Source organism: Halyomorpha halys, unplaced genomic scaffold, assembly GCF_000696795.3.
Source record: "Halyomorpha halys isolate HHAL.00 unplaced genomic scaffold, Hhal_1.1 Scaffold871.1, whole genome shotgun sequence".
NCBI classification, from domain to species: Eukaryota; Metazoa; Arthropoda; class Insecta; order Hemiptera; family Pentatomidae; genus Halyomorpha; species Halyomorpha halys.
The window spans coordinates 159,474-174,627 of NW_027114389.1; the positions used below are offsets into that span (position 1 = coordinate 159,474).

General features: G+C 33.2%; 1 protein-coding gene across 3 annotated transcripts in view; it reads left to right on the forward strand.

The window, feature by feature from the left end:
- LOC106686762 (facilitated trehalose transporter Tret1) overlaps positions 1-15,154 on the forward strand; it is a 185,496-nt gene that overhangs the window by 104,281 nt on the left and 66,061 nt on the right. For all 3 annotated transcript variants that reach the window (XM_014430254.2, XM_014430255.2, XM_014430257.2), the window contains exons 3-4: positions 2,358-2,532; positions 11,458-11,843. In XM_014430254.2, the coding sequence (XP_014285740.1) occupies positions 2,358-2,532; positions 11,458-11,843 (561 nt within the window). The remainder of the gene's footprint in view (positions 1-2,357; positions 2,533-11,457; positions 11,844-15,154) is intronic.

Consider the following 15,154-nt stretch of genomic DNA (forward strand, 5'->3'; position numbering starts at 1 on the left):
TATATATATTTCACTTTCGTTTTTTTTTTGGACCCGAAAAATGTATTATGAAAGAATAATATATATTACTTTTTGTTAAGCTATCAATAGCTCGCTGAGTACATCTCGTTTTGAAGTACAGATACATGGCTTATCTACCAACGTAAAAAAAAACAATAATTATTTAAAGGGCCAAAAAACTCACGTCTAGGGGAATTAAAAGAACATCGATAATTAATAACTTTTGTTCCATATGAAATATATCTAAATCTAATCTAAATCGCTTCAAAGCCCATGGTACACGGAATTTCACCACAGACATTGTAAGCGATCGACGATCAACCCAAATAAGCTTCGCGGTCGACTTGTTGTCCCCCTCGCAGTATAGCAATAAAACCAAACAAAAGCTAGACCTTTTTTATGATATGAATTTGTTCACACATTCACTACCGCATCCAAAGTAATACAACACCTTCTAAGCGGATCGGAAATGATCCGAAAGACCTTCAGAACCCTAGACGTCAACCTACATTAGATAGATCAATGAACAACCTGTGAGCAAGGACAAATTTTTTTTTTTACTGAGAGTTGTAGAAAACAAGTTAGTAACATACGACTATCAGAGATATTTGAAATCAGCGGAAGACGACAATTGTGAAAGATGAAAGACAAAATTGAGAGGTCTTAAAACGATTCAAACAAAAACTGTACTTTTTATAATATTTCGCCGCTCAAATACATAATAAAAAGTTTTTTTAACTATATACTTAGACGTACTCCATTATACCATCAACTGGGATTACTTTGCGACCCCTAAAATCGCTAGAACAGTCTAAGGGAGAACCCTAGAAAAGACGAATAAATACACAAGCAAATATGATGGGGAGCGGCGTGGCTCAGTGGTAAGGTACTGTGTTACTAACTCCAAGAACCGGGTTCGAATCTGGTAGTGTCAGATAATTATTTATTCTGTTACTGTAGCCTTTCGTCAATCTTGTAGATTCGAGAGTCCTCCGGTGTTCACCCAGCCTCATAAAATGGATACACTTAATTTGGCACTGAATTAGTTTGGGATGTAATCAAAGGGTTATTACTAACTGTGAGCACTCATGTGTCATCAGCATACGTGGTAGGGATAGTGTTAGGAGTTGTTAGGATGTCAGCTGTATAAGCGGGGTAGAGGATGGGACCGAGGATACTACCTCGAGGAACACCAGCGGATTGAAAATAGAGGGATGAATCTGAACCATTGTGGTTTACTTGGAATAATCTGTTAGTAAGCAAGGAACGGATGGTGAGACAATATGTAGGAGGTAGGAATTTACAGAGTTTGTAAAGCAGTCCCGGGTACCAGACTCGATCAAAAGCCTGCGCTATATCGAAAAAGACTCCTGCGCTCCAAAGAAGACGAGGCAACGTCCACCACACGATGACATTGCTGGATAGTGGAGTGGGATGTTCAGAATCCAAACTGGTGATGTGGGATTATATGATTGGAATCTAGGATGGGGAATTGGCGTTTCAAAATAAGTTTCTCAAGGATTTTTCCCATGATCGGTAATTGAGAGATGGTACGAATCTATCTTATAAAAAGAGAAAAGTAAGGATTCACTTTCAAATTCGGTTTGAAGCAGTAAAAACCGAAAACAAAAAATTTGTAAAATATTTTAACTACGGAATGAATGCAAAACATTTTTTAAACCATCCCACAATAAGAGAAAAAGAGTATTCACCTTCAAAACCGGTTTGAAGCATTTTAGCAAACAATTTGTAAAGTATTCTATCTAATTTTTTTTTTAATTGCGGCAGAAAAGTTGGGCTACTCAGATTCTTTACGCCTTATGTGCTGTTATAGTATTAAAAAAATAGTTACAGGCTTCTGTGAACATAATTTTATTATTTTTTTTTTTTTGCAAATAAAAGTTCAATATTTTACATACAATGTACCTAAAAAATTCTAAAATCTTACAAATCAAATGTATATATATTGGATATAGCTTACGAGATAAATAAAAATAAATAAATAAATTAGACGGTTGACTATTGTCGGTATAGTGCCAAGATAGAGTTGTATTTGAAATGTGGTTGCAGTTTTTAAGTATCTGCTACAATTTCTAAAGTTAATATATGTCAATTAATCTTTTTTCTAATAATATAAAATATTGCTTTATCTTTAGAACAGCGTATTTTTTCCGGCTAGTAACTTTTGACTCGTTTTGTATTATAAAATACAACTTAGGCAGCATAGGACTACAATGGGAGCCACCCGGAAAAAACAAAAAATTAAAATACAACTTACTCCTCAGATATTTGTTTCATGTTTAATGCTGAACATCAGGTTTATATTATCTATCATATTATATGATTATATGTTTCAGGTCCTGGCTACTATGGCACAGAGCATGCTACTCTTCTCATTGGGTATGTTGGTGTCTGTACCAACAGTCGTCATTCCCGCTGTCACGAAAATCAGCAACGTCACGAGCTGTAACAGCACAGATAGCGCACAAGATGGCTGCCTCAGGCTCACTGACGGGGAAGCTTCGACGTTTGGTAAATTTTTTTTCATAACACTAATGATTAAGAATACATGTGTATAAGTATTAGTTAACACCGAAATTTTTTAAAAAAATTTTAACTTGAGTTATTATGTAGGACCTTTTAAATTTTCTATTAACAGATCAAAAATTGAAAACCAGTTTCAATTTTTTTTTTTAATATCGTTATTCAAATTTACAACTGTATATTATGTAATACATTCAGTAAATTTTATCTTAGTTAAAATGGAGTGTTACAGGCGTGTAGAGAAACTACCCATTGGTAGCACTCTAATGACATTTTACATTAGCAGGTCTCGTGGTCATCTTCTTCGGAGGATTGTTGGGAATGGAAGAGGATGCAAGGTTAGAAACTAGGGGGTTTGAGTGGTTAGGAAGTTTATAATGGAAGGAGTGATATCTGGTTCGGGCTAGATCGGTTACAAAGAGAACATTAAGGTCTTTATGTATGATTTTATTTGCGAGAAAGTAAGGAGCATTGAGGATTTTGGATTGCAAGGATTGGATACGAGAGGAATTCGAAGGTTTAGTGGAGCTCCAAAGCTCAACTCCGTATATCCAGATAGGCCTTATTACAGTCATGTAGATAGTCTTTTGTAATCCATTGGCAGTTTAGACCGTTTGTGAAATAAGTGCTGCAATAGTCAAAATCGACGTGCAGTTTCCTGTCTTTTCAGTCTTGTGTGAGGATTCCAGATTAATCGATTGTCCAGATGTAGTCCAAGGTAGCAGATCTGTTCGACTGGAAGTTTTCAAAAATTAAAATAAAATATTAATCGTAAGCTTTGCCTGTTAGTCATAATTTTATTTTTTTATTTTATTGAAACTGAACGTTTGTTAATTACATAATTATTTATATAAAACTAGTAGACCCTAAAAACTTCGCAGTTGCTATATTAAAAGAATTAAATAGATTAATTAAAAAAAATTTAAATCAGAATGAATGAATTAATTGCTTATTATATATATTTAGTTTACAGAGATAAATGACATAGATTATAAAAATATATAGGAAAAAATAGAAATAATTTCAACACGACTCAACTTATGAAACTTTGGGGTGGTTTAGGGTTCTGAACTGACTCCAAACGAAATTGAATTAAACAAATTAGAACCGGAGATATAGAATAAAACGATTGAAAAGTTTTCCTTTATTTGAAACCGATATCGTGCCCCCATAAGCGCATTGAATCTAGATGAATGTATATTAAATGAACTGAATCCCCGTTTTCCAACGATTGTATTTATGTTGGAGTTCGATAAAAAGTAGAGGAGTTATCAACTATTATATGAACAATGGTCATCAGATAAAAACAAAACCCTCCAAATAAATCATGCTGAAAATTATCTAATTTTTAATTTCTTTGAAAAATAATATTTGAAGCTTTTCGACGAGGCTAAAAAAGAATATGATTCACTGTTTCATAAAAAAAAAAAAAAAAAAAAAAAAAAAAAATTATCTATTTTACTAAAATCCTCATTAGGTTTTTTTAAAAAAATTTATTCAATAAAACATAATCTAATAGAATCGGTAAATTTTTTTCTTATTCTTCAAGAAGAGACAATAGGAATCCAATAATCGTAAAAAAAAAAAAAAAAAAATCATTCCAAGCTAGGAATCAGAAAAGCGCATAATGTATTAGCAAACAGATATTAATGTTTATATATTTGATTTACTGTTTATGTTAATTGGTATTTTTGTCTCTTTAAAATTCTAAATATATAATATAATATTTTATATTATATTTAATACAACGTATTAGAGTATTGCCTAATCTATTAAAGAGTTCAAATATGAAGTTCTAAATTACTAAATAATTTTGATTGATGAACCGAACCGAAGAACGTTTCTGAGTTCAGAGCATACTGGTCCCTAAGGTTATCATTCCAGGAAGCTTATTTCCAGAGAAGAGAAAACGGGAAAATACTTTACGACCTTCACCCACCAGAAACACTTCAGATGTAGATTTGAGGAGTGAGGAAACCAGTCAGGTGTACCTTTAATTTACATCAGGCCTATCTTGCCTTGGAGAATTGTTCTCGTTCCTTTTGTATCCTCTATAAGGGACCGGTTCCCGACGAGTGGAAGGAATATTCCCTCCTTTCTCGTGTTTTGTTTACCTTATCCCCTAAGGAGGAACTGGAACAATACGCGTTGGGTAATAGCAGAGAATTTACGAAATGAGAAGGAACGTCATTAGTAGTGCTTGTCAGTATTTAAGTAAAGTTATGTTTCAAATTTTGAAAAATAATTAATAATATCTCAATAGCAAGGAGAAAAGGTTCAAATTATCTTGAAGTGAAAAGAATGGAATTAAAATTGAAGAGCGATAAGAAAATGTAGGCATTCAAAATGATCTTTTTTTTAATTTATTTACAACCGTATTTAAATGAAAATGCATCAAGCAAATTCGATGATCATAATGGAGTGATACTGGCATGTAAAGAAAGTATTCATTAGTAGCAGGAAATATTTCTATATTAGAAGGTCTCGAGGCCATCTTATTTTTAGGCGCCTCGGAGGATTGCCAGGAATCGCAGAGGAAGCAAGGTTAGAAACTAGTCTGTATGGGTGGTTAGGGAGTTTATAATAGACGAATTGGTATCTGGTTCGGGCTAGATCGGTTACATATGGAACATTAAGGTCTTTATGTATGATTTTCTTTGTGACAAAGTAAGGAGTATTGTGGATTTTACGAAGGATTTTGGACTGTAAGGATTGGATACGAGAGGAATTCGAAGGTTTAGTCCAAAAGCCCATGTGTCCAGATATGCCCTACTATAGTCATGTAGATCAGTCTTTAGACCGTTCGTCTAGTAAATCTTGTAATAGTCGGAATCGACGAGCAGTATCCTGTCTTTTCAATCTTGTAGGTATCATATAACAGAGGTATCCAAGCTATTCGTTTGTCCAGATGCGGTCCAAGGTTCAACATTATTAAAGAATACTGCAGGGCAGTCGGTAGGTTAACGACGATGGGTAAAGGTAGAAAAATGAGATTTATTTTAATATGTTGGATCTAGCCCGAACCAGATATCACTCCTTCCATTACAAACTCCTTAACGACTAAAAACCCCAATAAAGACAAACTTTTCAATCGTTTTATTCTATATCTCTGGTTCGAATTTGTTTAATTAAATTTCGTTTGGGGTCAGTTCAGAACCCTAAGTCATAAGTTGAGGCGTGTTGAAATTATTTCTATTTTTATAATATATGTCATTTATCTCTGTAAACTAAAAATATATAATAAGCAATTAATTCATTCGTTCTGATTTAAATTTTATTTAATTAATCTATTTAATTCCCTTAATATAGCAACTGCGAAGTTTTTCAGGGTCTACTAGTTTTATATAAATAATTATGTAATTAACAAACTTTCAGTTTCATTAAAATCAAAACGTAAAATTACGACTAACAGGCAAAGCTAGCGGTAAGATATTTTACTTTTTTATTTATTTTTTTCAATATCTTTATTGAAATTTACGACTGTATATTATATAATACATTCAGTAAATTTGATCTTAGTTAAAATGGAGTGTCACAGGCGTGTAGAGCAACTACCCATTGGTAGCAATCTAATGACATTTAAAATTAATGAATGGAAGAGGATGCAAGGTCAGAAACTAGGTCTGACCTTTCATCCTCTTCCATTCCTGGCAATCCTCCGAGGTGCCTAAAAAGAAAATGTCCACGAGACAAACTAATGTAAAATGTCATTAGAGTGCTACCAATGGGTAGTTTCTCTACACGCCTGTGACACTCCATTTTAACTAAGATAAAATTTACTGAATGCATTATATAATATACAGTTGTAAATTTCAATAAAAATATTTAAAATAAAAAATGTCTATCATAACTGGCTCCCTGTTCATCCGATCGCCTTCATTATTGCGGCATTCGATTCAGCATTAAATTTTCTACAAGAAACACCCCTTTGGGACGTTTCTAGAATGCGTAATTTAAGAGAAAAAAATAATTTGGTCGTTTTCGATCATAACTCGCTCCCTGTTCATTCAATCGCCTTCATTCTTGCGGCATTCGATTCAGCATTAAATTTTCTACATACTATAAATATATTATTTTTAATATTTACAAAATATGAAAATAAAATAAGTAGTTAAGAGATATAACTTTTTTGCTTTGAAAGGGGTAAAACTGACAATTTTGTATTGGACGTATTGCTAAGATAGTACTGTACACTGAGATTAATTTGTGGTACTGGGACATTGGGATAGTCTGCATGGTGATCCCAACAGAGAAAATAACCCTAGTCTATGGCTTGCATCAAATAAAAAGTAATTAAAATGAAAGCCTCTGTTATTTTATTGTACCACCATAAAAAAAAAAAAGAGACTGCTGTACATATTCAATGTGTAGTATATGAAAATTTTGCAGACATAATAATTAGAAATGAAAAATTATCAATAGACGTAATTGAAAATTAGAAGTTAACTAATACTTTAAATTTACTGCCATTACTAACAATTCAATGCTCTAAGAATTTACAGATATTCCACTTAGACATAGTACCAATGATATATGAAAAACTTAAATATTTAAGTAGAAAAAATTGATTAAGTAATTTCTAAATAGCGTTTCCCCGACATTTTTTATCACTTACACTTGCCCTGGGGCCGTGGGAGAGTATGGTATTGAGGTATTGCCATTCTTTTTCCCCACCTGAGATACCAAATAATATGAACAAATGCAACAATAAAGATATTGGCATAGGGAAGACAGGAATTCCCCAATAATATTTTATTTATCATTAATCTTATTTAATGAAATAAATATTAAAATTTAGGGAATTTATAGTTGAGTAATTATCGTGTACTATGGGAGTCATTTACAAGTCTTAGGAAATAATTTTGAGCTATCAGAAGTTTGGAATAGTTTGTATAGTAGATTTGAACCCGACGAGGTTTAAACCCCAGGAGAATGTTGTGAAGTACAGCAACTTTACACGTCAACAGTTTATAACTAAAAGATAGTTTCTCTTTGGTCTGGTATATGACATGTATGATCAAGAGGCCACCTCAAATCGACCTAGTCTTTTTTAAGGAAAGCTTAAAAGAACAAAGGCGAGACCAATAATATAAAACATAAACAAAAGATTTAAAATAAAATAATGAACATAAGTAGTCTTTTTAGATAAAAATAAAATTATCCAAACGAATTATGGAAAGAGAGAAATAAATTTACAAAATTAATAAAAATACTGAAAGACGGTCTAGAAAAAAATATGATCCACTCTGATAGATCAGGAAATTTCTTGCTGTAAAGATATGTAGATTATTGCTACGTAGTTACAAATACCGCTGCAACTCTCAAACTTGTCAAAAGTTGGTGGGCCCACGCCTCTATTGGCCATTTAATTAATGCATTCAGTATTAAAACCCTTAATTCAATTAATTACCAAAATTGTCCTCATAAACGCAGCGGACTGTATTATATATTATATATTTATATAGTATTATATATCAAAATCAACAGTGGATATGAACAAAAAATGTCCGATAGTGGATTGTATTGTTCAAAATTAATACTCAAAATGTATTTAAACAAATCCCACCAGATCACCTTACTCTCCATCGTAAACCACTAACCGCCTGTCCTAAAGTATCCTTTTAAAATATTCCACTAACGCCTGTTGAACAGATTCGCTACTTAGGACTCCATCTTGACAAGAGACTTACTTGGAATCCACATACAAGACCGAAACGACAACAAACTGCTCGTACATTTCGATTGCTACAACACCTACTTGAAAAACGATAGAAACTTCCCATTCACAACAAAAAATATTATATATTATGATAATCAGACCAATTTTCACATGCGGACTTGAGCTCTGGGGACTTAATCCTTTGGTTCAAACCTTATTTAGTTCCACCCATCCCTACAGTCAACCTATAAGGTTGAAACAACAGTGGCCAAGAGACTTATTGTAAAATAAAAATGGAGAATTGGAGTTCTGCCAATGGCCAGATTCTCCACTCAAGTTGAGTGTTTGCGGCTTTAGCGCACTTTCTCGGCCTCCACTGGTTCACAACCAGTGATGCTGCGAGAGGGATGCGCTGGGATCTTTTGAGCTCTGTTCTACCCCTCACACGTGGGGGATAGAGTGGGCTCAAGTATCCTGAGGTTTATTGTGTAAATATTGTATATAAGAGTGTAAAAGTGACTAGAGATTATATTATTTCATTTATTTATTCGTGCACACGTTTAAGATAAAAAGTAGATTCATACTGAAAAGTTGGCTACCCCTGTAGAGGGTGGGACCGAGGACATTACCTTGAGGAACACCCCGGGCTGAGAGAAGAGGGGTGTGTAGGTGAACAGTGGAGGTGATTTGGACGTATATCGGTGTGATAAAATAGCGCTACTATCTAATTATTGAAGACAAATAGACCCAACCTGTTGAATACAGATTGCATGCATGTAATTGAGCCTAAACTTTATCAGTTGATTGGTCGCCATTACGTCAATAAACAGGTAGTTATCAGTTGTTACTTGAAGAAATAATGGCTCACTCTTTCTGTACTTATTCATTAAATGCCTATTAGTGTCAGTCACGATAAGTTGAGCTGTACGGGAATCAAGAGTTAGACCAAGATGTTCAAATCAATTAGTTATGCTAAAACAGCTAATAAATTTTGAATAACAAGTGTTTTTAATTTAAATTGGTTTATTAATAATGAGTTTATAAATAGTATTTACTTTTTATTAGTATTTAGTTCCATAAAGACCTAAATGTTCCTTATGTAACCGATCTAGCCCGAACCCTATTTCATTCCTTCCATTATAAACTCCCTAACCACCCAAACCCACTAGTTTCTAACCTTGCTTCCTCTTCCATTTTTGGCAATCCTCCGAAGCGCCTGAAAAGAAGATGGCCTGGTGACCTTATATTGTAAAATGTTTTTAGAGTTCTACCAATGGGTAGTTTCTCTACATGCTGAATCACATAATTATGATCTTACTTCAAATTTCCTTGTTGTATTTTATATACAGTTGTAAATGTCAATAAATAAAATTAAAAAAGTATTTAGTTAATCGAAGGTAATTAACTACAGGTCCAAACTATCATTGATGTCAGAAAAGTGACTCACAAACCTATGTTCAACAGTCTAACCACCAATATGCATGTAGCAATGAGTTCAATATTCCATACGCAAAACGGAATATTGAAACATAAAGACGATATGAAAGGAATATGGTCCGGGTGCGGTCAAGAAAAACTCAAATAGTATAAATATACTAATTTAATGAGCCAACGTTTCGCCCCACGTTGCAGGGCTTCTTCAGGGCTAAAAAAGATACAAAGTATTTGTATCTTTTTTAGCCCTGAAGAAGCCCTGCAACGTGGGGCGAAACGTTGGCTCATTAAATTAGTATATTTATACTATTTGAGTTTTTCTTGACCGCACCCGGACCATATTCCTTTCATCTTCACACACGGTCAATCAATAATCTTCCAATAAAGACGATATTATTGAAAAGATCCTGAACCACAACTTCTCAACCGATATCAATAGAGCATTGAATTCAAACATTAATCCCATATACCGATCACTCTGTAGTTTCAACCTACTCAAACCTGAAGCATATCTAGCATATAGGCTAAGTTAAAAAAAAAATAAGGTGCATCAGCCCACTTAGAGTAGGAAACCCGGAGCACAAATTGGGTGCTGTGTGTAAGTATGCTTTTGGACAATAGCAGAAAAACATCTATTTATGTAGATTATAGCATCAAAATAGTTCCTAAGGTATTGATAAAACTTCCCTAAAGTTTTCTCCTCGCATTAATTTTTTTCTTGATAGGATAAATCCCTAAGGATGAAAACGAAATTATTGAAGAAAAGAAAACTTAACTAGCACAAATCTCAAAATGAGGTTTATATTTGATATTTCAAATATTTAAAAAAAAACCTTTAAAATCTAACTAATAGCAGTGTTGCTGTTTGGAGAGAAACGATGGGATCTCGAACGCCTGCCTTGCGTTCCATGTAAAAATCTAATCATTCAAAATTTGAAGTGGACGAACAGTGAAATTTTAGGGGAAACGGCGGGTTTCGTTCATATCGTGCGTTTAACTTTTTTTTTTTAGGAAAATGCCAAAATAATTACTACAAAACTCAGTAGTTGACTTCAATATGAATCAAAACAGACATAGTACTAGATCCTCTTTCGATTTCTCATTTACAAATAAGCCTCATTCGGACTGAAAACTTATGGATTTTTAAGTGTTAATGCAGCAACACTGCTATTAGTTCTATTTTACAGGTTTTTTTTTTTAAATATTTGAAATATCATTCAAATAATTATAACTTAACCTCAGTTTGAGATTTGTGCTAGTTAAGTTTTCTTTTCTTCAATAATTTCGTTTTCATCCTTAGGGATTTATCCTATCAAGAAAAAAATTATTGCGAGGAGAAAACTTTAGGGAAGTTTTATTACCTTAGGAGCTATTTTGATGCTAATCTACATAAATAGATGTTTTTCTGCTATTGTCCAAAAGCATACTTACAGAGGGGACTCAATTTGCTACATAAATACTGGAGACCATTACCCGACACATAAAAAATAAAGAAGAAGTCGGACAAAAGAGAATTTAGATTAGATATTTAGTTTCTTTTTAATTTTAAGGTTTTGTGATAATGATCCCAAAACACAAAAAAAAAATTTTCTATCTATAAATGATCGAGATCATAGTAGAATGAAACCTCCAATCGGCCGCCATTTTTCAATAAAACAATGTTTATTTCTCACCATTGTGAGGGATTTATGGCGTATGGACAAACATTGAGAATTTTATATGGAAAAGTAATTTAAATATTCACGCCTGTTTTTTTTTCAAAATACATTGGAGTTCCATCAGTCTCTGGCTATTAATGTTATATTCCCATTATTTTACAGCGGGTGTCCTTCTCATCATGCAACCCTTCGGAAGCCTGCTGGCCGGTGTGATCCAGGAGTCTGTTGGCCGCAAGCTGTGCATGCTCCTGGTCAACATCCCAGAGCTCATTGGGTGGCTCTTGCTCTACTACGCTTCCAGCAGCTGGCACCTCTACACCGCCGCCGTTAGCCTTGGCTTCAGCATAGGGGTCATGGAAGCGCCGACGCTATCCTACGTCGGGGAGATCGCCCAGCCTCACCTCCGGGGCGTCTTGGCCTCCTTCACTTCCGTCTACGTCTCGGTCGGCACGCTCCTCATGTACACGATGGGCACCTTCCTCCACTGGAAGACGGTCATGGCCATCAGTATCTGCGTTCCTGTACTTACCTTCATTGCCATCCTCCAGGTATATTACGTTATAATATTAACATGTTAATTTATTTATAAGATTTATGACATACTATGTACAACTACTACATACTCCATGTCTCCCAGAATGTTCTTCGACTATGGCTCTAAATACTCAACGAATTCACTTAGTACATGGATGGAATAGTAATAGAACTTTTTTTACAAACTATAATTACCGTATCAAAATTAAATACTGTCTAATTGCTGTAGGGGGGGGGGGGTGTTCAGATTACAGAAATTATCACTCTATCTTTCTATTAACCTTTCGTCAGGGGCTATGAGTCTTACTTATGCAATCGCTTGCCAAAATACGTATTTTGGCTACAACTTTTATTTTATATTACATCTTCAGTAATGATAAGTGATGAATTAATTTGTTAACATTATAAGATTGTTGATTTATAAGTGAAAAAATATATAAATAAAAATATAAAATACTCTTTCTATGGATTTATTAAAAACATAATAAACAAAAAAAGTCCACCTACAAAATTTGTATTATGCATATTTCTACTATCAATTAACCTAGTTTTACAGAATCAAATTATTTCTATAATACCTATTATTTATTTTTAATTGGAACAAAATATATTATCAATGCTTCCATAGGCATTAGATTATCCGATATCGAAATTATGTGGAAAGTTTCACTTTCTATTTTCACGGTCGGGCATGTAGGTCAGGAAGTTAAAACTGCCCTCTACACATGCACACTTTTATTTGAAATAATGCTATTTCCTGCTGTGTTAGCACAAAACTGCTCTGATTACTGGATTATTCGGAGTACCTAAGTGCAAATTACCGAAATTACAGAGTATGTATAAAAACTCCAACAAAGATCGAAAAAATCACCCTTAAGGGCTACCTATGCAATCAATCGGATTGACAGTAAAATAAAAAATAGACCTTCAAATTTTAAGGTTAGACAGACTAATTTCGAAGGAAATTCTGAAATCTTATCAAAATTTTAAATGGAGTGTTACTGAAAATGTCCTTCACTTTCTCAGTAATCATTTCCATCACTGACCGTAATCAATATCTCTTAACCTTCCAATCTTAAACGTCCATTTTTTATTTTACTTTTAATCCTCTGGGAATCTCTTAATGGAAGAGAGAAAGAAGTCTGCACGCTATAAGATGAAATTCCAGCCTCGGGTAAGGATTAGATAATCCCAGAGTAATGTTAATTTATTATGAACTAGAAATGCGCAGTTTATAATCCCATGCCTTGGGCTAAATGACTACTTATTATACACGTGCTAAATCCACCTTCACCTTGACAACACGCCAGTTATATACCATAAATGCGTCATTCTTCGATTACTTGGCAATATGCAGCATCATTGGGAAACCTACATCATCATTTATATTAATGATAGTTCTCCTTCATTACCTAATAATCCTCCTAGGCGTCTGAAAAGAAGATGGCCTCGAGATCTTCTCCTCTAGAAATGTTATTGGAGTTCTATCAGTGGGTAGATTCTCCACATGTTTTTATCATGTCACCTACAGCAAATTTACTTGTTGTATATATGTGCACAATGTTGTAAATATCAATAAATAAATTATTAACAAAAAAAAAATATTTTACTACTATACTTAGCTCGATATTGTAAACTCTGTGAGTCGAAAAGGGAAAAATATATATTTGACTAGTCTCAACGCCATTTTAATATTATCTATTGCCTGACTGATCAGTATGATGTATGCCCAACTATGTTGAGCAGCCAGTCACAACTTTTTTTCGAGTTCTTCGTATTATTCTTCTTGTGTAATAGTTTTGACTTCCTTAATATTAGTATGTACAATAAATAAAATTATTTCAGGATATGTCCTTTTAAAATTCGTTTAACTTAGCTACTTATTATTACTAGGTTTTACATTTTGGTAAAAAAGTAAACAAAGAGAAAAAAGATTGGTGCAAATTTCACTTACCACCCTACTGGTATCCCTACGTTTAGAATAGATTGATGGACTCATTTCAAGTAATACCTAAAAAAAAAAAAAATAATAATAAAATGCTGCCTTTATTTGTTGGTTCCTAAAAAATACATATTTAGGGTTCTTGAAATGGAAATATGAATGAATGAATACAAAAAAATTAATACTTACAATCTTTCAGTCAAGAATACAACAGTTTAATGACATATAACCTAGTCGTAAACATGAGCTTGTAATCGTAAAAGATTTTGTGTTACCCCTTCGAATCAGATGTGTTAATTTCTCCTTTTTTCTTCTTAATGTATTCATAAAATTATTTAATATTCGGTTTTTATCCATTGTGCATTACTTCTAATAATTAGAAATGTTCATTTTTTTAAAATTAACAAAATTAAAGATGTTTTGAATATTCGGCATTTAAGGCCTGCTTTTACATAAAGACCTTAATGTTCCCTATGTAACCGATCTAGTCTGGACCAGATATCACTCCTTCCATTATAAACTCCCTAACCACCCATACGGACTAATTTCTAACCTTGCTTCCTCTTCCATTCCTGGCAATCCGCAGAGGCGCCTGAAAAGAAGATGGCCTCGTGACCTTATATTGTAAAATGTTTTTAGAGTTCTGCCAATGGGTAGTTTTTATACATGCTGAATCACATCATTATGATCTTACTTCAAATTTCCTTGTTGTACTTTAAGATATTTCTTTTATATATTTATAAAAAAAACTACATATTTTCTTATTACTCTATATACTCATTTTAATGTTCTGTCACTTCTTACAATGTTTGTATCTTGTTTTCATTTATCACTGATGAAGCCCTGCAAAGTGGAGCGTATTTTTTAACCGCTGGTTAACAATAAATAGTTTTTTTCTACTATTTTGGTACCTTTATAGACTGCCACCCGGACTATCTTTACACAAAATATCGTTATTAATAATTTTCACAGCTAAATATGTTTGGTTCTCTTATTTGTATATCTTTGAGTACTTGCTTTTGTATGATTTTCTACTTTCAATATTAACGGGTTAAGATAGAAGAGGTAGAGCAAGATTGAAAAAAATTAAAAGTCAATTCGCATTCTCGTACAGTGTAGATATTTAAAATGCATCTTAGTTATTCTAATATTATATATATTATTCTTATATTAGGTAAAAAACGCTAAAGAAATATGTAAGTTCTTCTTTGCACCTTTTATGTAATATTATATAAGATCATTATGTTTTATATAATGATAAAATGATTTGCTTATTGTAAAATCCTTAATTGAAAACTGAGAATTTATACTCTCTAAACTGTAAATTATACCCTCAACTTACAAATGGCGTCAATCTTGAATTGCGCCAAACTCTTTTTTTTT